General features: G+C 42.2%; 1 protein-coding gene across 1 annotated transcript in view; it reads left to right on the top strand.

Moving 5' to 3' along the window:
* Nucleotides 1-235: 235 nt before the first annotated feature.
* Nucleotides 236-21,351, top strand: part of LOC307046426 (ALK tyrosine kinase receptor-like) — a 514,312-nt gene continuing 493,196 nt past the window's right edge. The window contains 1 exon segment of the mRNA XM_079692820.1: nt 236-2,008. Within this exon segment, the coding sequence (XP_079548946.1) occupies nt 1,255-2,008 (754 nt within the window). The 5' untranslated portion in view covers nt 236-1,254.

The following is a 21,351-nucleotide window of genomic DNA, read 5'->3' as shown; positions in this document are numbered from 1 at the left end:
TAAGCATTAATGGATTCGTCAGTGAAACTGAGGTGTGTGAATTACCATAAATGTGCTGACGCCATCTAGCGGGTGTGTTATCCGATCAACTTTTTGGAGAGAGAGAAAAATAGAGAAGGGGGGAGATTGAGTGAAAGAGAGAGAGAAGGAGGTGTAATGTATGTTTAGGTATACAGCATTTTCTGACATTCCTCCCCGCTCCTGCCCCATAAAATGACCCCTTGGTTTACAACTAAACAGGTTGTGTGTGGTGCAATGGAGCTCCTTGGTGGTTTAAGGACTCTGCATATCAGAAGCAACAAAGCCAAATGTGCTTCTCCAACCCAACGGCCTCCCTCTGAAACTCTTTGATTGGCACACAAGCCGGCGAGAGTGCGACTGATCCAATCCAATTTCCGGACGCACCAAAGGCTCGGTGATTCATGGAGAAATCTCCAGAGACACTGGATGCTCTGCCTCCTGGCATCTTATAATTTCAATAAAGAGACGGGCACCATTACAGCTGCGCTGAGAGCGCTCCAGACGCGAACGGCGGAGGCTTTCTTTTTCGCAAGGGAGTCGTGTTGGGGGAAAACGGCTTATATTGACGTCAAATGACTGACTTTACCGCATGTGCTGGCACGACAGAGCTGCCAGTTTGCACCAAACGAGCGCCGAAATCTTCATCAGACAATTAACCTGAGAGAAATCTGGCAGGCTTTCCAATTAACCAACACTGCACGGTACGGTTGTATTTTTAAACTTTAATTGATGCTCGGCTCCTCCAAACTCATTGTGCATGCATGGTGTAGTTGTGAGGGGAAAGCGCGACACTGCATCCCGCTGCTGACAGAGAGACCACTTGTACCGCCGCCACAACTGTGCCAAGAGACAGGGAGTCTTTGAAAGCCACCGGAGCGGACCCGACCGGCATATCAATCAGCGTCCCGGAGAGCGACGCGCACTGCTCGCACAGGAGATAAAAGGCATTGTCTTAGAAGCTGCGCGCCAGTGTGAGTGTGGGGGAAACAGAGCTTGGGAGGGAAATGGCACTTTCTCCGCTTGATGAAGGGAGGACTGCAACAGTCAGTGGTAAACAAATGTAAATAGCCATTTCCCTTCGGCTTGGTGCGCACCGGCGAGGAGGACCCGCAGGATCATCGATTCGCACTTTCAGATCTTGCGCTGCGTTTATGTGACACGAGCGGAGGGGAAGCGGCGGACGGTGGGATTATTAGGTTGCTCCTGCGAAGAAAATACTACAATTATTTCACCATGGACACCAGGATATTGTTTTTGCTTGTTTCTTCTGCGACATTTTTTGCTGGGCTGCAGTGTGCCTCGCCAAGGACCACAGCGGGGATGGAGCTCTCCACCTCGGGCTTCAGCAACATCAGCAGCGGTGGTGGTGGCAGCAGCAGCGGGGAAACAGGGAGCAAAAGGGACTTTAGCCAAACCATAAACTCCAGGATCAAGAGGAAAACCCTAGCTGTGGATTTTGCAGTCCCTTCTCTGTTGCGCTATTACCTGGCGGAGTTCATAAAGAGACCCCTGAATGGCGACTGCCAGACTTTTAGCGGTTGTTACATGGTGCGCGCAAACTTGACGATGCTCTGCATTCCTTTGCAGAAAACCATTGCCACTTTTGTGGATCCCAAGTCTGACTCAGCACTGAGGAACACGTCCGCTGATGGACAGCTCCCCTTCTACTACCAGCGGCCGCTGTCCAAAGTTCTGAAATTGGGCTTGACGAAAGCCAGCAGGAAATCAAACCAAGTGGTGGTGGAAATCGGAGAGGATATAGTGAGGACCGGATGCGGGGGGCTGTCTGTGCACGAGGAGGCCCCGGTGCTTTACCTTGAAATGGACCTCACAACTATTCTGGAGTGGTGGCTCGGCGTAGAGGGGGGCCGCCTCAGGGTCAGGCTCATACCCGAGAAAAAGGCGCAGGTGCCCGTTATGGAGGATCGATACACCGCGGCCATACGCGCTTCAGACCCCCGCCTCTACCTTCACATATCCTCCAGGGGTGAGTTCCTCTTTTTATTCACCCCCTCCCTCTTTTTCTCTCTCTCACTTCTTCCAATGTTGTGCACACACTCGGGCTTCAACCTCATTGCTCTTGGATGTGATTTGAGTTCCGCTGTGGTTACATTTTGATGTTGTATCCAAAATATGTGTGTATTATGACTGGCTTTTTTGGCTGATGGGAAATGTATGTGTATGTGTGTGTGTGTGTGTGTGTGTGTGTGTGTGTGTGTGTGTGTGTGTGTGTGTGTGTGTGTGTGTGTGTGTGTGTGTGTGTGTGTGTGTGTGTGTGTGTGTGTGTGTGTGTGTGTGAAACCATGCGTATAGGCTGTTATCCATGGGACTTTTCAGACTCCTCTTTCATTATGGATGCACACAGCAGCAGAGAGACGCACTGCATGTTGATCTATTTTTTCCCAAACTCTTTGATATGCATATGCAGCATCTTAGAAGCTCCTATCTGTATCATCAGTTCTGAAATGTGAATTATTATAGGAGGGGAGAAGAGAGGCCTCCTCAACGCCTGATAATAACATGCCTGTGCATTGCATAAGGTCTATATGCCATAAAAATGAAGTTATAAAGGATCACAGCAGGGTTCCCACCTTCATCTTTCCTTTACCTTCTCAATTCCCCATGAGCCACCCACCCCTGAAGGAAGGTTGAAGATGTAAAGAACGGGCAAAGAACGGGCTTGATTTTGATCAGGCAGGCACAAATTAAGCCGTTATCTCAAAGAAAGCTTTAGCACTCAATACTCTAGGGTCCTTCCCTTGTTCTTCTGGGCATGGTATAATCAGTGTAATTGCTTAATCACTTTGATGAGGGAGGCCGGCCCAGAAAAAATGCAACAGAACCAAGCACACAAAAGCAGAGCTGATATAGTATGGAATAAACCCCCCCTGCACACACGTGGCCACGATGAAACTAGGGCTGGGCAATATGGAGAAAAAACAAAAACGGAATACCTTGATATCCCAATGATATTGTAAGATTGTATTCGCAAAATACATTTTTGTTAAATAATCATCAGTAATGTCAGTATAATGATTACGGTAAGACAAATAGAAGTAAGTTATACAAAAATGACATCACTTTACTGTATGGCAGCCTTTAAAGGTCCCATGACATGGCCATTTCTACTGATCATAATTCCATTGTTGAAGTCTACTAGATTTACATTGTTCAATGTTCCAAACTCACATTGGTTTCTCATACAGAATCTCGAACACACACACACCCGCAGCCTGGCTGGGAGTTTGTGTGTATGCTCACACACCGACAGCCTCGCCGCGTCCCGTCGTCTCAGGGAGGAGAAATCGGCGGAGCTGCAGCTGAGAAAAGATTGAGTGTGTGTGTGTGTGTGTGACTTAACGTAACGGCTCCAGGGATTGGTCTTTTTGGACCAATGGGTCCATTTGGGTATGGGCACGTCACTGTACCCAGGAAGAAAAAGAGAAATTTCCAACGAGGCATTCTGGGGCAGCAGACAGGTATTTTCTGTGTTAGAGTTTTACTTGCTACAGGGTGTACTTTGAGGGTTTGTGACTCTGCAGATCGTTTACATGCATAAAAACCTTAATAACACACGAGGGGACGGGTAACAACCGGAAAAGCATGACATGGGACCTTTAAAACCAGGTAATGCTGTGGCCGACAAACACGTTTCAACTCGGAGAAATACTTTGCAGCTTTAATAATTAAGTAAATATAAAAACCACACGTGCCAAGACACATGCAAATGAAGAAACAAATTCACCCACGATGAGCATCGTTTACTTAAAGCCCTGAATGGAAAAAGCTACAAATACAATGCACTGCAAATAAAAAACGCTGCAAGAAGCTGATATCACAACAGAAACCAGGGGACATTAAAAAATGATGCACACGGCTGGGACCTGAGCTTGTTCATGTGGTCCCTATCACTGTTGGCACAGTTAGCCTATTTCATCAGTGTTTTGTCAATATATTTTAAAGGACTAGGTTAGCTAGGTTATCTAGATAGCTTACAGCTAATCTGTAATAATATTAGGAGGATCATGTGATCTCATTGTTAAAGTAAGCCAATAAACCGTGCATTTGAGGTCACTTTTCGACGACAGAGATGTTTGACTATCTACATGTTATAGGCCATTGTGGCGCTTTTGCAACTGTCGGCCACCATAAGGAAAAGTCACGTGAAATATAATAATGTCCACATTTGTGTAGGAGTTTTTGTCTCTTTTATCAATAACAATATAAATCTATTTAATGCCCAGCTGTTGTAGAAACACATGCATTAGGATTTTGAATGCATTTTGAATGAATATGATATTCAGGTGACTATAAGGGTTCATATTAAATGCACAAACATGGTCTATATACCTGAGCTGCAAAGTGGCCAGTTTCTGGATGGTAGCTGCAAATGTGTCTCACTGTGAGAGTGTGAAAAATGCATTCGTGCTCAGCAAGTCTTCTTCTGAAAACCATTGTTTGTTAGCTCCAAACTCAAACTTCACATGCTGTGTTTTTTGCAACAAAAAAATAACCAAGTTGCTTTTTGTGCCCAAACCTACCAAAAACAGGAACAAAAACTTCCCACCCACGTTCTGTTGCCTAGTTGTAGTACTACTTTTACTCTACAGGACACAATATGTGCTCCGCAGCACCCAGCAGGCATTCCATCTCACACAGCTGGTAGTGTTTTCAGGTGGGAGGCCAGCGGGGGGTGTTTTGCCAGTAGGAGCCTCAGCTGGGTTTTAACTTTTTTTCTAAACCACAGAGTGCTCTCAGTCTACATGGACATAATATGCCCGTAACAAAAGCAAAGCTGTGTTACATCATTAGCAGGGATTTGAATGTGTGCACAGACACATGATGCCTTCCTGTCTACGTGTTCCTGAGGGAAATACTTATTCTGACGTTCAAAACGAAATGCTTGTTGCTGCATATCTGTGAAACTGAAGACAATTTTAAAAACAGCCCTTTAAATGATCTATTTTGAAACAGAAAGAAAGAGATAGGATAACAAGATTTCATTTAAGCTTAATGTATTAAAGCATAATACTTACTCTCATGTCTTAAGTGGTAGAAGCTCAGTTTGAGGGATTTGTTTTTGAAACCGCAGGGATGCAGGTTCAATTCCCTGATGGTACGGACTGTGTCTATGCTGCTGTGTGAACGTGTGACAATTAAAAGTGGATTTGTTTCCTCCATTTAAGATTCATGGGGCATTGTACCAAATATTGTATTAAACAATTAGATGTTGAAAAGACACAAGAGTTGTACTTAATAGGGCTTTTAGTATATAAATGGTGTCTTTATCCAGCTGAAGGTTAATCCGTGTTCCACTTCAGTGAGTCTGACTATACGCAGATGGAGCACTGGGCAATAAATCTTTTAAACAAATCTTTTTAAATAAACAGATTGGAGTGATTCAGTACACTGAAAAGGACTGCTTTCCCCATCACTCTTAACACACATGATCATTTCTCCCATTTGAACTCCCCTCCATCCTTCATCCTCACATCGCTCCGAAACTGAGCCAGTCTTTAATCATGAAGGACGTCTGCTGCTCAGAGGAGCACGGAGAGACTTCCTGGAGGAAGCTTCAGCAAGGAAATATAAAGGCAGCCATTCATTTAAAAAGCTGCTATGATGGAGGGTAGTGCTTAAACCACCAGGAGAACTGCTGAGGAGGAGACACAAATACCAGTTTTATTTGTACAGCAAGAGACACCCAATGGAGGAAGCCCACTTTGTATATTCTGATGCGATAAAACTAGCTTTGCTTTCTTCTGAACCAGTGTGCCATTAATCTGTGCATAATATTTGTGTACGTTTATTAATAGTGATTCATAAATGTGACAAAGCAGTTGTAAAAAAGTCTAGTATAAGTCCCTCTTTAATGCTGTTGTATGTATCACTAATATATTTGTAGATTGTAACATTCTAGATAAGTACCACAGTAAAGGCCGAAAAAATATAAGCAAGCACATTTCAAACAATGGTGAAACGTATTTCCTCTAAGGTGGCACTGCTGTCATTAGTTTGAAAGCTTTATATTAATTTATTTATTGTTTATAGGGACACATATGGCACATGGAAATGTGGAGATTAGAAAACCAGTGTGAACCAGAATACAGTGTCATACAAAAAAGCATATCAAATATACAATGAAGGACATATTGAAAAGCTACTTGGAAAACTAGACATGGGAACCAGTTTGCTGCTGAATTGTACAGGCTTGGTAGCATTCTTGAAATTGTTAAAGAAGATTACAAGTGGTCAGGTAGCAAGTTCCAGGATTGTTCCTTTCACAGAAAAAGCTGTCTGAGAAAAATATGTTTTTTGCACAAAGGTACCGGACATTTGCCACTTGAGGCTGTCAGGACCAGCAAGTGATCAGCCACTACTTCAGTAGTATAGAGGATTTCTGCAAGGCTAAAACCCAGCCTTACACAGTCTGTTCCAGGCTTCTTCCATTGCTAAACAACGGGGATCTTGTGAAGGTGTTGTCTCAACATGATGTTAACAAAGGAAGACAGTGACAGTTTTCATAAGTAGCAGAGACAGACACAAGTCCACAAACTACAGGTGGACTCCACTGCCTCCACAGTGTATTCACACTGCATGTTTGCACAGCCGCAGTTATTACCAAAGCGGTTATTGCATTATGATTTCCTACAAGGCACAAATGTGTTTACACACTGTTGATGCACACACACACCCTTTCCTCTAATACTCCCTTCTGCCAGTGCTACACGCTCCCTCCTCCGTATAAAATGACTCAACTCAAGGCTCCAATGTGCATTGTCTCGCTCTATCAGCTTTTTACACCCCTGATTGGCCAGCGTTTGGCATTTTTCAGTGTAATATGCGTGCTACACTTGTTTTTCCAGCCTCCGGTAAGATGCAGACTATTAGCATGAAATAAATACCAGCCATGGCACCCGGTATAATTTGACGATCAAGCAAACGTGCCCACGGGAATCAAGGAATTAAACTCTGTGCAGTACATTTATATTTACTCGCCCTATGGGGAAGATCGTTAATGAGAAATGCGTCTATGAGTTATAGTGCAGGAGAGGGGAAAACAGTTGCTGGGCAGGCGTGATAAAGAGTTGACCTCTACTTTATTAACCTCTGTTATGTTCACCAAGCGCTCCCATAAATAGGTTGCAGGAGAATCATGAAATGATCTCAGCAGGGGAAGCAAGTGGGGACCCCCGCTTCATTAACTTGCACATGCCTGGTCTTTAAGACGTTTGTGTGCACCATTAGCAACGAGTGTCCTCTTAAACACGCCTAACAGGATTTTATAGAAGCCCAGCAGTAAAGACTTCTTCCACCAGGCTCGAGAGGAGCAACTCAGCATCGTCTCCCCATGTTTTCCCCTCAGCTCTGCCTCGAATCCAAACACACACTTCATGATTTTTCGATTGAGCGTCCCCAGTCTAGCATTTCCTTTGAGAGGCTTAAAACAGAATCCCAATGCGTGGATGTAACAGCCGTTAGGCAAACATCGCCATTTCTTCTGAATCATGAAGAAAGCCAACAGTAAATGTACAAAGTTGGATTACACGCTTGGTATTTTGTTTACCCCTATGTTGCTTGTGGCATATTTTTTTCGAAGAGGTTTCTCCTTGATAGATTAATTCACTTTTCCTTTTCCGAAATGCATTTTCCCACTTCTCCAGACAAAGTAGCTGGCATATCAGCCGGAAGAGTCGTTACAGGGTGTGAAAGAATGAGTTTTGCTTACACCAAATTATTACAGAAAAGTTAACTTGTATCTTCTTTGTATTTAGTTATTCAATTTTCAAACTATGTAACTAGAATTGCACTTTGAGATCACGAGCTTCCGCCAAAGCCAATGGTGCATTCACGTTCATGAGCTTTAAGTCAAATGGAAACAAAAGGAAAAAGGAAATTTATGTTTTGATGTTGCTCAGAGCATTAACACATGGCATTTCCGAGTCAGGAACTAATTTTCCCAATTATTAAGCACAAATGCCCAATCTCGCATTGTTAGTCAAAGTAAACATGGATCTGCTCTAAAATGTATGGCGTTCTTCCATGGCCAATGCAACACACTCTTACACCAAATTACATGAAAATCAGATAGAATATTTTTACTGAAATTGCACAGACAAACAAACAAACAAACAGACAGACATGACCTCGTTTGCGGAGTATATTATATGAAATTGTAAACAAGAACACAAGGACGGACTTACAAGTGATTTCATCATTATTCATCATTGCCTTTAAAGTGATTGCCAGTCATGTTAAATGATTTTGATTGCTTTTTAATTTTGATTAACTGTAAACATGATGAAATAGTTTTAACACCTAATAATAATACTAAAGCTGACTGATATGTCAATTACTATCATTTATAAATAATTATGAGTTGTTAAAGAGGCCTTATTAAGCTTTTGGGGTTTTCCCTTTCCTATATGTGATATATATTTGTGTGCATGTAAATGGTCTGCAAAGGTTAAATCACAAAGTTCCATCCAGAGGGAGTTTCATTAGCATTATATGTCATCTTTATTTTTTTTCTAAGATGTGTCGCCTGCATATTACCTTGTTCCAGCTTAGAAATGCGAATATTTGAGGCTTGTCTTGGTTATATACGATTGTAAACTGAATATATTTGGACAGACAAAACAGCACATTTGAAGACCCTATGGTGGGCTTTATCCTTGAAATGATTGAGGTCACTATGTCTGTATTGTATGTCTTATTCTAGACAGGCCAAGACAAGCTTGAATGGCACACATGATACATTTTTAAATGGTTGCCTCTTCCACTGACTAATCAAATAATACAATGTTTAAGTGGAATTAAATTCAGACCAGACTATAATCTCTTTGCATGTTGGTACACTTACCCTTTTCAGCCTTTTCTTCCAGTGTTATACGTTTTGGATTTAGATATTCTTGGACCAAGAGGGTTGAGTTCAGACATTTTGTGAAGTGAAGTTGGAGTGGTTTCATTCTGAAATGCAGTAAGCCAGAGGAGTAAACATCCCAGAGTGTGTAAAGGCAGCTCAATGAAACGGTGCACCTGTTGACCTTTCATTTAGTGTAAGGCTGCAGAGCCACCAGAAAAGTGACATGACGCTGCAAATGAGTGTGTGGCCTGCTGCTAATCAATGAGACTCTTGACATTTAAAGCTTGTATCAATCAGCTGCTAATGAGGAAGTCAATAGGAAGTCAGAACGACATGCCACTTTATTATTTATGCTTTTCAATGATCAATTCACTGGAGGACTCGGTGGCGTGTGCGACACCCCAATGGACCCTGCCCAGCTGATCAATACCGCATCTCACAGCGAGCATGATCAAGTACATGTGTCACACTGTTAGCTTCTAACAAGCCTTCATGACAGATGAGTTGTAACCAACATTTTTGGAAGGAGACTGCTCTGCCCTCCTGTATCTGTCTCTGATAAGTAGTTTTAGTTGTGTGTGTGTCATATCTTTCATTTGGAGTGGCTAGATTTGTTGATTTATGCCTTTCGTACAAATGTGAATAATGAGACTTTCCCAGCATCTGCAGCATAAACACCTTGAAGCAGTGCTCAACAATCAGTGCTGCTTGATTGAGCTGCAGTGATATCATTACTGCACTGTTATGGCCACAAATTATAATCACTCTGTTTTTGTTTAAATATTGAGATCAAGATACGTTATCATTTCTATTCAACGATTTTAGGGACAACATATTGCACTTGACATTTGAGTAAATAAAGCCATGTTGTGCAACAAACCTGCTAGGTAAAAATTGAAATATGATTGCTTCTTGTTCACATTGCATCTCCTATAATGAAACTACAAATAAAGTTGCTGCAAAGCTTTAAAAAAAGATTAAATCAACATGGAACTGCTATCACTTTCAAGTATGAATTAGAAAATTAGACTTAACAAAGTTTTTCTTCACCTGAAATCAGTGCATTTTCAATTTCTACTTTTTCTTTCTGCTTAGTTTATTCTTCTGTTCTTACTGCTGCTGCAACATTCAGGTTTTCTATGAGCAAAACGTGTATTCCAAACATTAATATCACTGTAAATCATACTCAATTCATTTTTAGAAGCCAGATTTGCAATAGTGATTGATATTGGATAATTGATATTGTCCTACAAATGCTTGAGATTTAGATCAAGACATTCTGTAGTAATTATAAAGGGAAACTAAAATGTTCAGCATTTGGTTGAGAGGTCATGTGTTTTGAGCATGTGCAGTCTGTCCTGAAGTTGTGAAAGAGAATGTGGACTCTACAATAATAAACGGAGGCGCTGTCTGGGACGCTCCAATAAGTACTAAAGTTCCTGAGTTCTTGTTACACAGAAGTATCTTTGAAGCCTTAACACCTCGGACGTTACAGTGATTGCCATTGGATAATTAATATTTTCCTACACATGCTTGAGATTTAGATCAAGACATTCTGTAGTAATTATAAAGGGAAACTAAAATGTTCACTCTGCTGTTATTTACATTACTTTACAAACATAGTCCCAAAACACATGCACAAACAGGACCTACTGTATAAACGTGCATTTGTGGAGAGGTGTAGAAGAGTTTCAAGCCATGGAGCAGTTGGGGGTTTGGTGCCTTGCTCAAGGACACCTCAGCAGTGCCCAGGATGCAAACTGTCACCTCCCAGCTCCCTGCATTTCGGTCTAATCGTGACTTGGACTGGCGACCCTTATGGTTCTGAAGCCAAATCCCTTCCTTGCTACTGCCATGTGGGCCTTCATGAAGCATTAAAGATAACATTTCCGGTTGTAATGGCCCCCAAGCTCAGAAAACATACATTCTCACTGTCAGCAAGTCTAGTGTGTTGGTTGAAAATGAATGCCTTTTAATGATGATGGCCCCTGAATCTGCCAAAGATGAATTCATATTGAACATGTCTGCTGTCAGGGTAATCAGACCTCCAATTCTTCATAATAAAAAGAAAAAATAACTCTTTTATCTGGCTTCCTGAGCAACTTAAATTTGCCCTGGCCAGCAAACCAGTTGGCTCCATTTAAAGAGCTCAGAGGTTGCAACTGTTGCCAGAAAATACATACTGTTAGCATTCTGTAGCTGGCCATACTTTTAATAAAATACATAAATGTGAAGCTAGGGGGCTATGGACAAACATCTTGACAATGTAAACAACAGCTAAAGCCTTTTACGATATTAATCACCCTCATGGAAGTTAGTGCTTGAGTCGCTGTTTTGTAAATTAGCAGGAGTCAAGGTGACATTGCCTGTGATTTCCCCCCTTTTTCACTTCTTATTCAGCACTGTCTCTTCTTCTCTCCCATGATGCTTTAGTTATTTATGCCACTTTTTTTTGTTCTTACAAAACAACCCGCAAGCTGCCTGTTTGATTAATGGCAATGCTTACAAGAGGCTTCGGCACTGGAGTTTGCTCAGAGCAAGGTGTGAAGAGGAATGCATACTGTACATGGGGTGAATATGAAGAAGATGCACCCTTAGATGCTCCACTTCCATAATGAGAGGAATAAATAATGTGCGTATAAGGTCGTCATACTTTAAGCACACCTTGTACACTATGTGGGGAACTGTTTTTGTATGTTTGCCAATTGAAATGCCAAGAGTTCCAATTTACTCTATATATATCTTTGCTAACAAGCTGTGTCATCTGTTGTTTACGAAATACAAATGTGTGCTTTTTAGTCCAAAGTTTGTGAAGGTGGTCAAACTTTTGAAACATAGATTTTCCCATCTCAAATCTACGTTGGCCGACAGGGGCAAACGCGCTACAGCGGCCCAAAACCGTGGTTACGTATTGTAACCCTAGTTCTATAAACACAGGCGGAGCCCTCTACTTGACTCTATGGGTACTACTCTTCATCAATGACACGCGAGCGTTCTCAAACTGAATTTGCATAAACGTAGCTGTCATCTGTTGTTCAATAATACAAATGTGTGCTTTTTAGTCCAAAGTTTATGAAGGTGGTCAAACTTTTGAAAGATAGATTTTCCCATCTCAAATTGACGTTGGCCGACAGGGGCAAACGCCACGTGTAGAGTGTGTACGGACCCCCATGGGGAAGGCTCTCCCCGCCTGCCCATAGGCATGTGAGATGCACTCGCTAAGCCATCCTGCCAGGCGTTTCTTGGACAGAGCTTTACCAGCCACACCATCCCCAAAGCATACAAACAGCTGTTCAGTGCATCTAATAGAAGCTGTGCGCCCTACATAACATGCCAATGCACAAACTGGGCAGAGGAGGTGCAATTTTGCCTCCCTGTCACCTGTATGGGGTGGAAGACTAAATCCATCTAGCTGTATAACCCTCGACCTGAATGAACTCCTTAGGTTCTTGGGAATAAAGGAGGGATTCGATCTGAGTGTCGCCCCGCTACGGTCACCACGAATCAAAAGGCAACTCGGGTGCACCGATGGAGCATGCTTTTCAATGATAGCACCTTCAGGGAGGAGAGCTCCAGAGGCTCAAACGTTTCTGTAACCAAAGCCTTGAGCACCAATGGCAGTTCCCATTGCGGGGTGGAGAGCAGCCGCCGTGAGACCCAGGGTCTGCATGATGGTCAGGACTGTCACCGTTGCCCCCCGTCACAGTCCGCAAACTGCCTGAAGCAGGGAACTCTGTCTGTTCTCTGACAGAGTGGCACGTAGCCTGCCCTCTCTCTCTTGATGGGGGCGTACACCTCGCTCTTGATGGGGGCGTACACTTCGCTCTCGATGGGGGCTGCATCGAGCAAAATCCGGCAGCCGGGGCTAGGCCTGTCACGATAATTAATTGTGTTGGACGATACATTTTTCTGGAAATTATTGCGATAAACGATAATATTGTCGGCACCGTTTTAAGACCATTTTAGACATAATGATAATATATAATAATAATTCAAGTACATCCTTTCAAACATAACTTTTTATTGAACATTCAACATTGCAAATGAAATGTGAAATAATATTAAAATATATAAATTATATATAATAAATAAAACAAATTAATTAAATTATAATAAATTAATTAAATCACACACAACCAAAACAATAAATTAGATAGAGTCAGGCTGGAAAACAGAGCTCTCTCTCTCTCTCTCTATATATATATATATATATATATATAAATAAATAAATAAATAAATAAATAAATAAATATGAGCACACATTATCTCACAAGCAAAAAAAACCTCCTTAAAACAACAGTCAAGTGTACAGTCCACTGTCAAAGACCCAGATGCCTCAACAGGCCATATCCAAATCTGTTTTTCTAAGTTTTCGAGCAAGGAACACCAACATGTTTGCATTGTCGGGCGGGGGTTCTCCATCTCCAGCTGCCGTGTTTGCTCCCAGCTGGGAAAACGGAATGGGGTGGTTGTGTTTTAGGTGGTTTAAAATGCGTGGTATTGCCTGCTTTTGTCGCTACCTTTTTTAAACCAATGCGACACACCGCCCGGCTCATTCAAGTCCGTAGGTTCGCCTCGTTGATTTGGTTTGAATCCAAAATACTGCCACACCGGAGAATCGAGATGTGTAGTTAGTCACACGTTGTCTCCCGCTTGTCGCTATATTATTAATTTGGCTGCTACGCTGCTGCACGTGCACGCGGAGTGTCCTGACCTGGCTGTGTGTCAGCCCCGCCCCTCACAGCGCGCCTGGCAGCCACAGCGCTCCAGGCTAAAATACTGGTCAAATCTTTATGTAAACGGCAATTTATCGAGCTCAGAAAAGTTATCGAGTCCATTTTTATTTATCGTACGATAAGTCAATTTATCGATTATCGTGACAGGCCTAGCGGGGCAGAGGTTTCTTGTTCTCCGCCCAGCCTGCTGCCTGTGTTTTGGAGCAGATCTGCTGCCAGGCTCTCATCAAGGGGGGGCACGCCGGGATATGAGGTCTCCGTGCGGCCCTGCACCCTCAGAATACCTGCCAACGGAGCTCTCGTTTTCAGTGGCTGTTGCCATGACACCGAAAGCCGGTTGCGCCGGGCGGGCCGCAATGTCAAACCCCTGACGGAGGCGGCTTCCCGGCTTCGGCAGACGTGGTGGGGGAAGCGGTAGTCCGACACGTTTCGCCGTCATGGCCATCTCCAGGGGGAAGTCCTGGTGGGCAAACATGTGTGGTGGACTTCGGCGGACTCCGGACCCAGAAGTGCCAGACACCGATGAAGCGAAGTCATCTTCCTGCTCTTCAGCAAATGGAGCCATAACCCGCACGGCTGGGATGGTCGGTGGTGTCGCCTCGGCCATATCCTGTTCTCCCACGTCCACCACCTCGAGCTCAGCCCGGTCGTCGGTCTCATCGTCGTGCAGTGAGACATAGAAGCACCTGAAGTGGTCCCACCGGTGCTGGCGTCCGAGCCGCGGGAATGCTCGGCAGGCAGTGCAAGACGGGGACGCCGTCTTCAGTGTGGTCTGGTCCCAGGCACTCGAAGCAGAGCTGGTGGGGATCGGCCCCCGCTATTAAGCCGGGGCATGAGGGAACAGGCACGGGTTTCCTGCAGTGGCGACTTCATTTGCTTGCTGGAGGTAAGATACTTCTTTTACTTTTTTTCTTTGTTTCTCTGGTCAGGTGTTGTCCCGCTCGCTGAAGGGATGACAGTCGGAGGTGTGGCTGCCTTATTATACTGTGAGGCCTGCGCTCGCATTCGGGTAGGCTCGCCCTGATTGGCCGGCTACGTTTATGCAAATTCAGTGTGAGAACGCTCTTGTGTCATTGATGAAGAGTAGTACCCATAGAGTCCAGTAGAGGGCGGAGCCTGTGTGAGATAGAACACTTGCATTAGGAGAAACAAACTGCAGTTTAAAAGGGCAAATAAAAAAATACAAATTTGCCAAAACACATGCACACAAACTTGAAAGACAAATGTACTAAATTGATGAAATTAAAAAAAATTAACCAATGGTAAATGTAAAAAGGGCTTTTGCATTGGATTGCATTAAACAGAAGTTGCCCACTCATGCATAATAAACTAATGTTTGTTTGCTCAAAGCTTAACGTTGCTTTACTTCTCAGTCACATTTCAAGCAGCTTAGAAATAGCCAAAAGATATGCACTGCCTGTGTAGCTGTGTACTCTTTACACAGGAAACAAAACAGAGAAATACAATTGAGAATATTATACGCAGGGAAAATAGGTTGTCTGCTTCACTGAGTGTAAGTCGTAATTTGACTTTCAATTATATTTATTTTATATGTTTATCTACTACAAAGAAAAATGTAAAGGTACATTCACTCTTTTTATTTACCACTTATTTCCTTTTGTCATTTCTTTTTAGTACGTAGGATCTGGTGGTCCAGTTTTCCAACTTCTTTATTTAGTTTAGTTTAGTAGTTGCATTTAAATTTAGGGGGACCAGACTTCCTCCATCTTTTTTTCCTTTTTGTCCAGTCCTCCAGACTCTCATGGTTTGATTACATTTGAAAATATGTTGTAACAGTCTTTTGGGTTAGGCGTCTTAAATTCATGTAGTAGGTCAGAACACCAAGCTATGTTTGCCTTAAAGTTGGGCAATGTAATATTGTTTGGATTGAATCACTACTGGGCAGCATCAATTGGCCATTTGAGGAACTGCGGTCTTTTGCACTTTTGCATTGGCTATACTTTTGAACCTACGTTTTCTAAATGATTCTTAGAAAAAATATGGCTCTTGGTTGCCAACTGCTCCCTCAACTAGTTGCTCATTTCCTGTTTTGTACTAGACTACCTGAAATCAACAAGGTTAATGAGAGCAGAGTTTGTGTGCCAGAAAACCAAAACAGTGATCCGAAACTAAAATACTCTGTAGAACTAATTAGGAACCGCAGAGTTGTGTGGTAATTCGCTTTGGGTTCATGTCTCTCAGTGACCTCTATCACAATTTAATGAAGCATAATATAAAAAATATTGATTAGTGCAGCCCTAACGAGCACGTTATTACAAAATATACATCCTCATACTTTAGGAGAGAGTTGTATTTCCCCAGAGATATTGGAGGAAGACTCATTTAAAGTCTTCTTCCGTGCACGTTTAACAGTATGTAAAATACTCTCATGATTAATATTTAGTTTAATGTGGGTTATCTATATGAAAAAACTCTGAAAGGGATCTTAAAGCACACACACTTTGTCTCCCTTGAAAAATACTGCATCTGTATAGTTTGTTATTGAAATGGAAGGAAGCTCGAGGGTCTGATTTATATCCCAAGAGCTGACATGCTTGCTGTAAAACGTTCACTATATGCTAAATATGCTACTCTCTATCTAACTCTAGCTATCTCTCGATCACTTCTGCTGCCGGTAAAGAGACTATGTTCTGCTTATTTGAAATGTGTTAAATACCTTTCCAATTTAACATTTTGAGAACTTACACTATGCAGTAGAGGAATGGTGAAAAAGAACCTCGCTAGTAAATTAACGTATGCACAGATACAAATCAATATAGTCAAGGTTGGGCATTTTACTGGACATAAACATAAGAAAAACACATTGAATTGATTGTTCTTTAATTTCCTATGCTTTTTATATACGATGGCGTCACAAAAACGTATGAAACATTTAAAAAGAATACAAAAAGGCAGCACTTTGATGATGGCTTAGCGAAGCACCACCACCAAGCCTTTCTCTGGTGTCAAGCTTGTCTTGGTTTCCACACATCTTAAGCCAAATCCACATGTGAGTGAAATGAAACTAGTCCCTGTGCCAATAACCTTTGACCAGGAGCCATCAGACAGGAACACAGAGGCTCTGAAGAAACACTTCCCAACATTACATAGTTAAAAAGACATTAACAGATGTGGCAAAGTCGCCATACACACAAAGGCTGGCAGCCTTAGAGGAGCAGCCTGAGTGCTCTCAGGCCACATCCCCTGCTCCGTTTATGATCTGTAATGGGATTGTTGAGGAGCACCAGCAGCATCCTCATCACAGGACAAAAACCCTTAATGGGATATGATTCGCCACGAAAGGGCGAGGATGAGCTTTTCACTGAACCCACTTATCCCCTGAAACCTTCACATCGTCACCCGTCCATTCACCTAGTGGAGGCTGGCATGTCGATTCACTAGCCTATCACCCACACCATTCCTGTGGCGTAGCTGGATTTGTGTGTGTGTGTGTGTGTGTGTGTGTGTGTGTGTGCGTGTGTGTGTGTGTGTGTGTGTGTGTGTGTGAGCTTTGCACAGACACAGATGAAGAGACAGAGCAGCAGTGCCATGAGAGACACTGTTTGTGGCTTATCGGAGCGCAAGCCCCGGCATGCTCAGCGGCCCTGACAGGCTCAAGGGATGGAAGTGCATCTTGTTCAGCTGCCAAGAACACTGGAAGTGAAACCAGAATGTTGACGCCACTGTTTTGGGACTCGCCAGCACCTCGAGACGGCTTATCTTCTCAGCTGGAGCACAGAAGAGTGCACTGAGGAAAAAAAGTTTCATGAAGTGAGATTCAATAATTTATAGCTCGACTTTGGGTTAACGAGTCAGCGTGGATTTGTTAAGCAACAGTCACTCATACAGGTCAACCTATACAATCATCTGAGGCAAAACTAAAACAGATGTTCATGATATCAGTCTGGATAACCTTGCACCTTTTAAAGAGGACATTATGCAAATGTTCAGGTTCATAATTGTATTTACTTTTAGTGCTTCTACCGTGACACATTTACACACCTTAGTATTCAAAAATAGTCTTTCTTTTTCTCATACTGCCTGTTCTGCATCACCTATTTCCACCCTCTGTCTGAAGCCATGCCCAGTCTACCCTGATTGGTTTGCTGGCTGGCTCTGTTGTGATTGGCCAATCGCTTTAGCAATGGAAAACCACTTACCTGCACAAAAACCTATGCTACAGAGAAGAGAAAACCCCAAAAGCATAGTAGTTCTTCAAATCTCTTTGTCAAAAGGCCCATGACTTCATGGATATCAAATACTTGTACACTTTCAACAGTTCTGATAGTTGCTGACCCAGGATAGAAAGCACTACATAGTTTGGTATTTGGTTGGTGAATGAATTAGTAAGTTTAAAGGAATACTTCAGCCACCAAATTATCATTTCCATATCAACTACTCACGCCTTGCTAGCTTAAATTCTCAGTATTTCTCACATGCTTCAACGTTAACCGTCGAATCCAAAACAAAGAAAAGTCTCATTTTTTCAGTGGTATCATTATTTCCGAACACACGCATTTTCACTAAAACCTTACTATTTAAAACACTTCGACATAAACGGTCTCACACTCTCACAGGTGTGCTACTGGTACATTTATGTGTCGTTTATGCAGTAGTAATACATTTACTTCAGCCAAAGCTAATTTGAGGCTTCAGTAGTGTGTTAATTAAATGAAGTTGGTATCTTTGTTCTGGTAGATTTGTGTATATTTATTGCTGGTGTTTTGTACCAGCTATGCATATAAACGGATTGATTTCCCCACCGTGGCTCAGGGAGCAAACACCATCAGGGGAAACATAAATAGGAAACTAGAAAGACCAACTTTTAGTCAGTTTGTTTACATCAGATGGCAGGAGACTCATATTAGATATGGCTGAACTTGCAAACAACGAGGACTGTGGATTTCATCCCCAAGTTTGAACTGTGTAAGCAGCAATATTGGAAAAGTTCAAGACCATAGTATGGAAATTAGAAATAATTACAGCAATAAATTACTTTTTTAATGCACAAGTGGCCTGATTGTAATAGAGGAGAGAAAGCTACACACACTCAATTATAACAACTTACATTTTATAAATGGATTCAGTATTGTTTAGGATTTACTAATGACTTTAATTATATTGCTTTCTATCATAGCATTGACTTTGTACCAATTCAGTGATTGACATATTTGTGGTGATAACCCCAAAGGCAGCATTATTAAAGGACTAATGAATGACATATATCACGTGATGGAGCACATGCACAATACTGGACTTCTTCAAGGGGATGATAACATCTTCCTCATCTGAAGAGATGTGGTGACAAATGATGCTAATTTCCTCATATCCTTGTTTTCTTTGAGACGGCTATCTCCGAGCACTAAAATCTTTAGAAAATGGTACATCACCAATAACATGAGTCAATTATTCATTCAGGCATCTGCCTCGTCTTGGGTCTTGGATAAGATCTTGGAATTGTAGTTCAATGTCATTTTCCACACTAAAGTACAGGTAGTCCTTTGTAAGACAAAAGAAGCACCAAGGAGAATTGCTTCCCTGGTCAACATGAACAAAATAAGAGTTTTGAAAAGCTGAATGCAGGTGGATAGACAAAAACGTTTCCAGGTGCATAAAAACCTGTATAAAGAGAGCCTTTGAATTTATGTTTTTTCTCTGAAAATTGCAAGGCAGTCCTTGTACTGCTTCACCACAAACAATAATGATATGCTGCTGTTGACAGGCTGTCAAACCTTACTTTGTATTTATCCCTTGAACTTCTAACCCCTTGCGTCATGCAATGAATGCAAATTTAGAAAGCTTAACAATTAAAAGTATGTCTAAATGCTTCTTGCATATACCTACAAAAACAATTAAATGTACATAACATAATTTGATTCTATTATAAAACATTGGATGAAATTGAAACGCTTCTCCTTCTACTTTTATAGTCTACCTACAGGATCTTTAGAAAAATATATTTTTTTGCGGTTATCCTGCAAACACTCAACTTCTTTACTCCCATGCAACTTCCCACAGGCCCTGAAAACTTGATTAAAAAGCATAAAAAAAGAACAACCACCATTTTTGAATGTTATCAACCGATTGAATGGCCGTTATCAGCTTTAGAGACGTAGGTCGAAAGGGACGTTTTAAAAAAAAGAAGCTATACAAGAAGATGTCACCATCCTCCACATAGTGCTTTTTCTGAGTTGCAGCGTTCTTTTCTTCATTGATTCCAAAGAAAACCCAGGGCATGGCATTGGAGTGCTTCTAGTTGAAGCGAGTGAAGTTACTGAAATTGCTTGAAAAATTGATTAAATGATTGAGTATCTGATGAAAATCATAACAAAGGCCGAACATAGATTATTTTTTAAGTATATGGGACGGGTGGACACCGGATGTTAGTGCAGATGAGAGTGAGAGTTATATCGTCTTCCTCCCATGCTATATGTCTGTCTGACCTAATTTATACAAAGTGTGATAGCAGGAATCTTCTGCGTTGGTGCTTATAGTGAAAGACAATTTAATAAAATGTACAGTAGCATCAACAGGTGATACATCAATGCCAGTTTGTCATACAACATCGGTAATACGTTGTTGACATATCGTTGTCATAGAAACACTGTGTGTGGGATTTCCTCAGCTCCTCACCAGGGCTTTTCTACCAGAAAAAACTTCACAATGTAGTAAATGCAGTTTGGCCCGTGAAAAGCTAAAATAGGAGCTATAACGATAGTTACGTCTGTAACTATGGTTCTATGAGTCCCGGATGACCGCCAGAGGCGGTGCTTTAGCACTGGATATGTCCATCGCGCGTTTGCACAGCTCGAGTACCAATAAGTCACCTGTGACCCATGTGAGCACTGCCTTCACCAGCCGAGTTAAACAATGAAGCTCAACAGAACATGCAAGATGTTAGCCAGGCAGCTGCTGCTAACAATCAAAGCAATACTCTACCGGGAGCGGGAGCGAGAGCACTGCCTTCACCAGCTGAGTTAAATAAAGAAGCTTAACAGAACATGCAAGGTGTTAGCCAAGCGGCTGCTGCTAACAATCAAGCAAGTCCAAGTTAAATAACACAAATGTTAAGACCAGACAATTAGCTTCTAAAGAATAGAACAGTAGTAACCGTGGCCGGTGCTTAAAAGTGTCAGCCAAACGGCTGCACACTAGCAATAATATAATATTGGGATGGATGAAAACCTCTTTAATGGCACACAGCACACACAGTGAAGATTGTTCTCTACATCTAACCCATCCTAGTGCTAGGAGTCTAGTACTAGAAGCAATAAATAACAACAATATAGTTAGGCTGAGCCACGCTACTGATAACTAACTAAAACGAGAAACACAGCTAAAGCTGGAAACTTAAAATGCTATTGATAGCTCGGGGACAACGCCACAAGCAGAAAGTACAAAAGAGCACAACAACGCAGCTTACACACGGCGACGTGCGTTGAAGCTTCAACGCTTCTGCCCATTCACTTTGAATGGGGTCACGTCACGCTTTGCCGAACTGCATTGTGGGAGCAAAGCATTGCTCGCTTCAAAAGTAGAGCAATGTTCTACTTTTGAAGCTTCGACAGAAGCGTCAGCCAATCAAATCCCGTTTATGCAAATCTGCCAGTACAAGCGCTAGCCAATCAAACCGCGTGTATTCTGGGAGAGACATACCGCAGTTCATTTCCTCATGTGCCAAAAAATGGAGGACAAAATCATCGTAGCGGTAGGGAATCACCCGGTGTT

Source organism: Notothenia rossii, assembly GCF_949606895.1.
Source record: "Notothenia rossii genome assembly, chromosome: 7".
NCBI lineage: Eukaryota > Metazoa > Chordata > Actinopteri > Perciformes > Nototheniidae > Notothenia > Notothenia rossii.
This window is presented reverse-complemented; position numbering and strand designations above follow the sequence as displayed.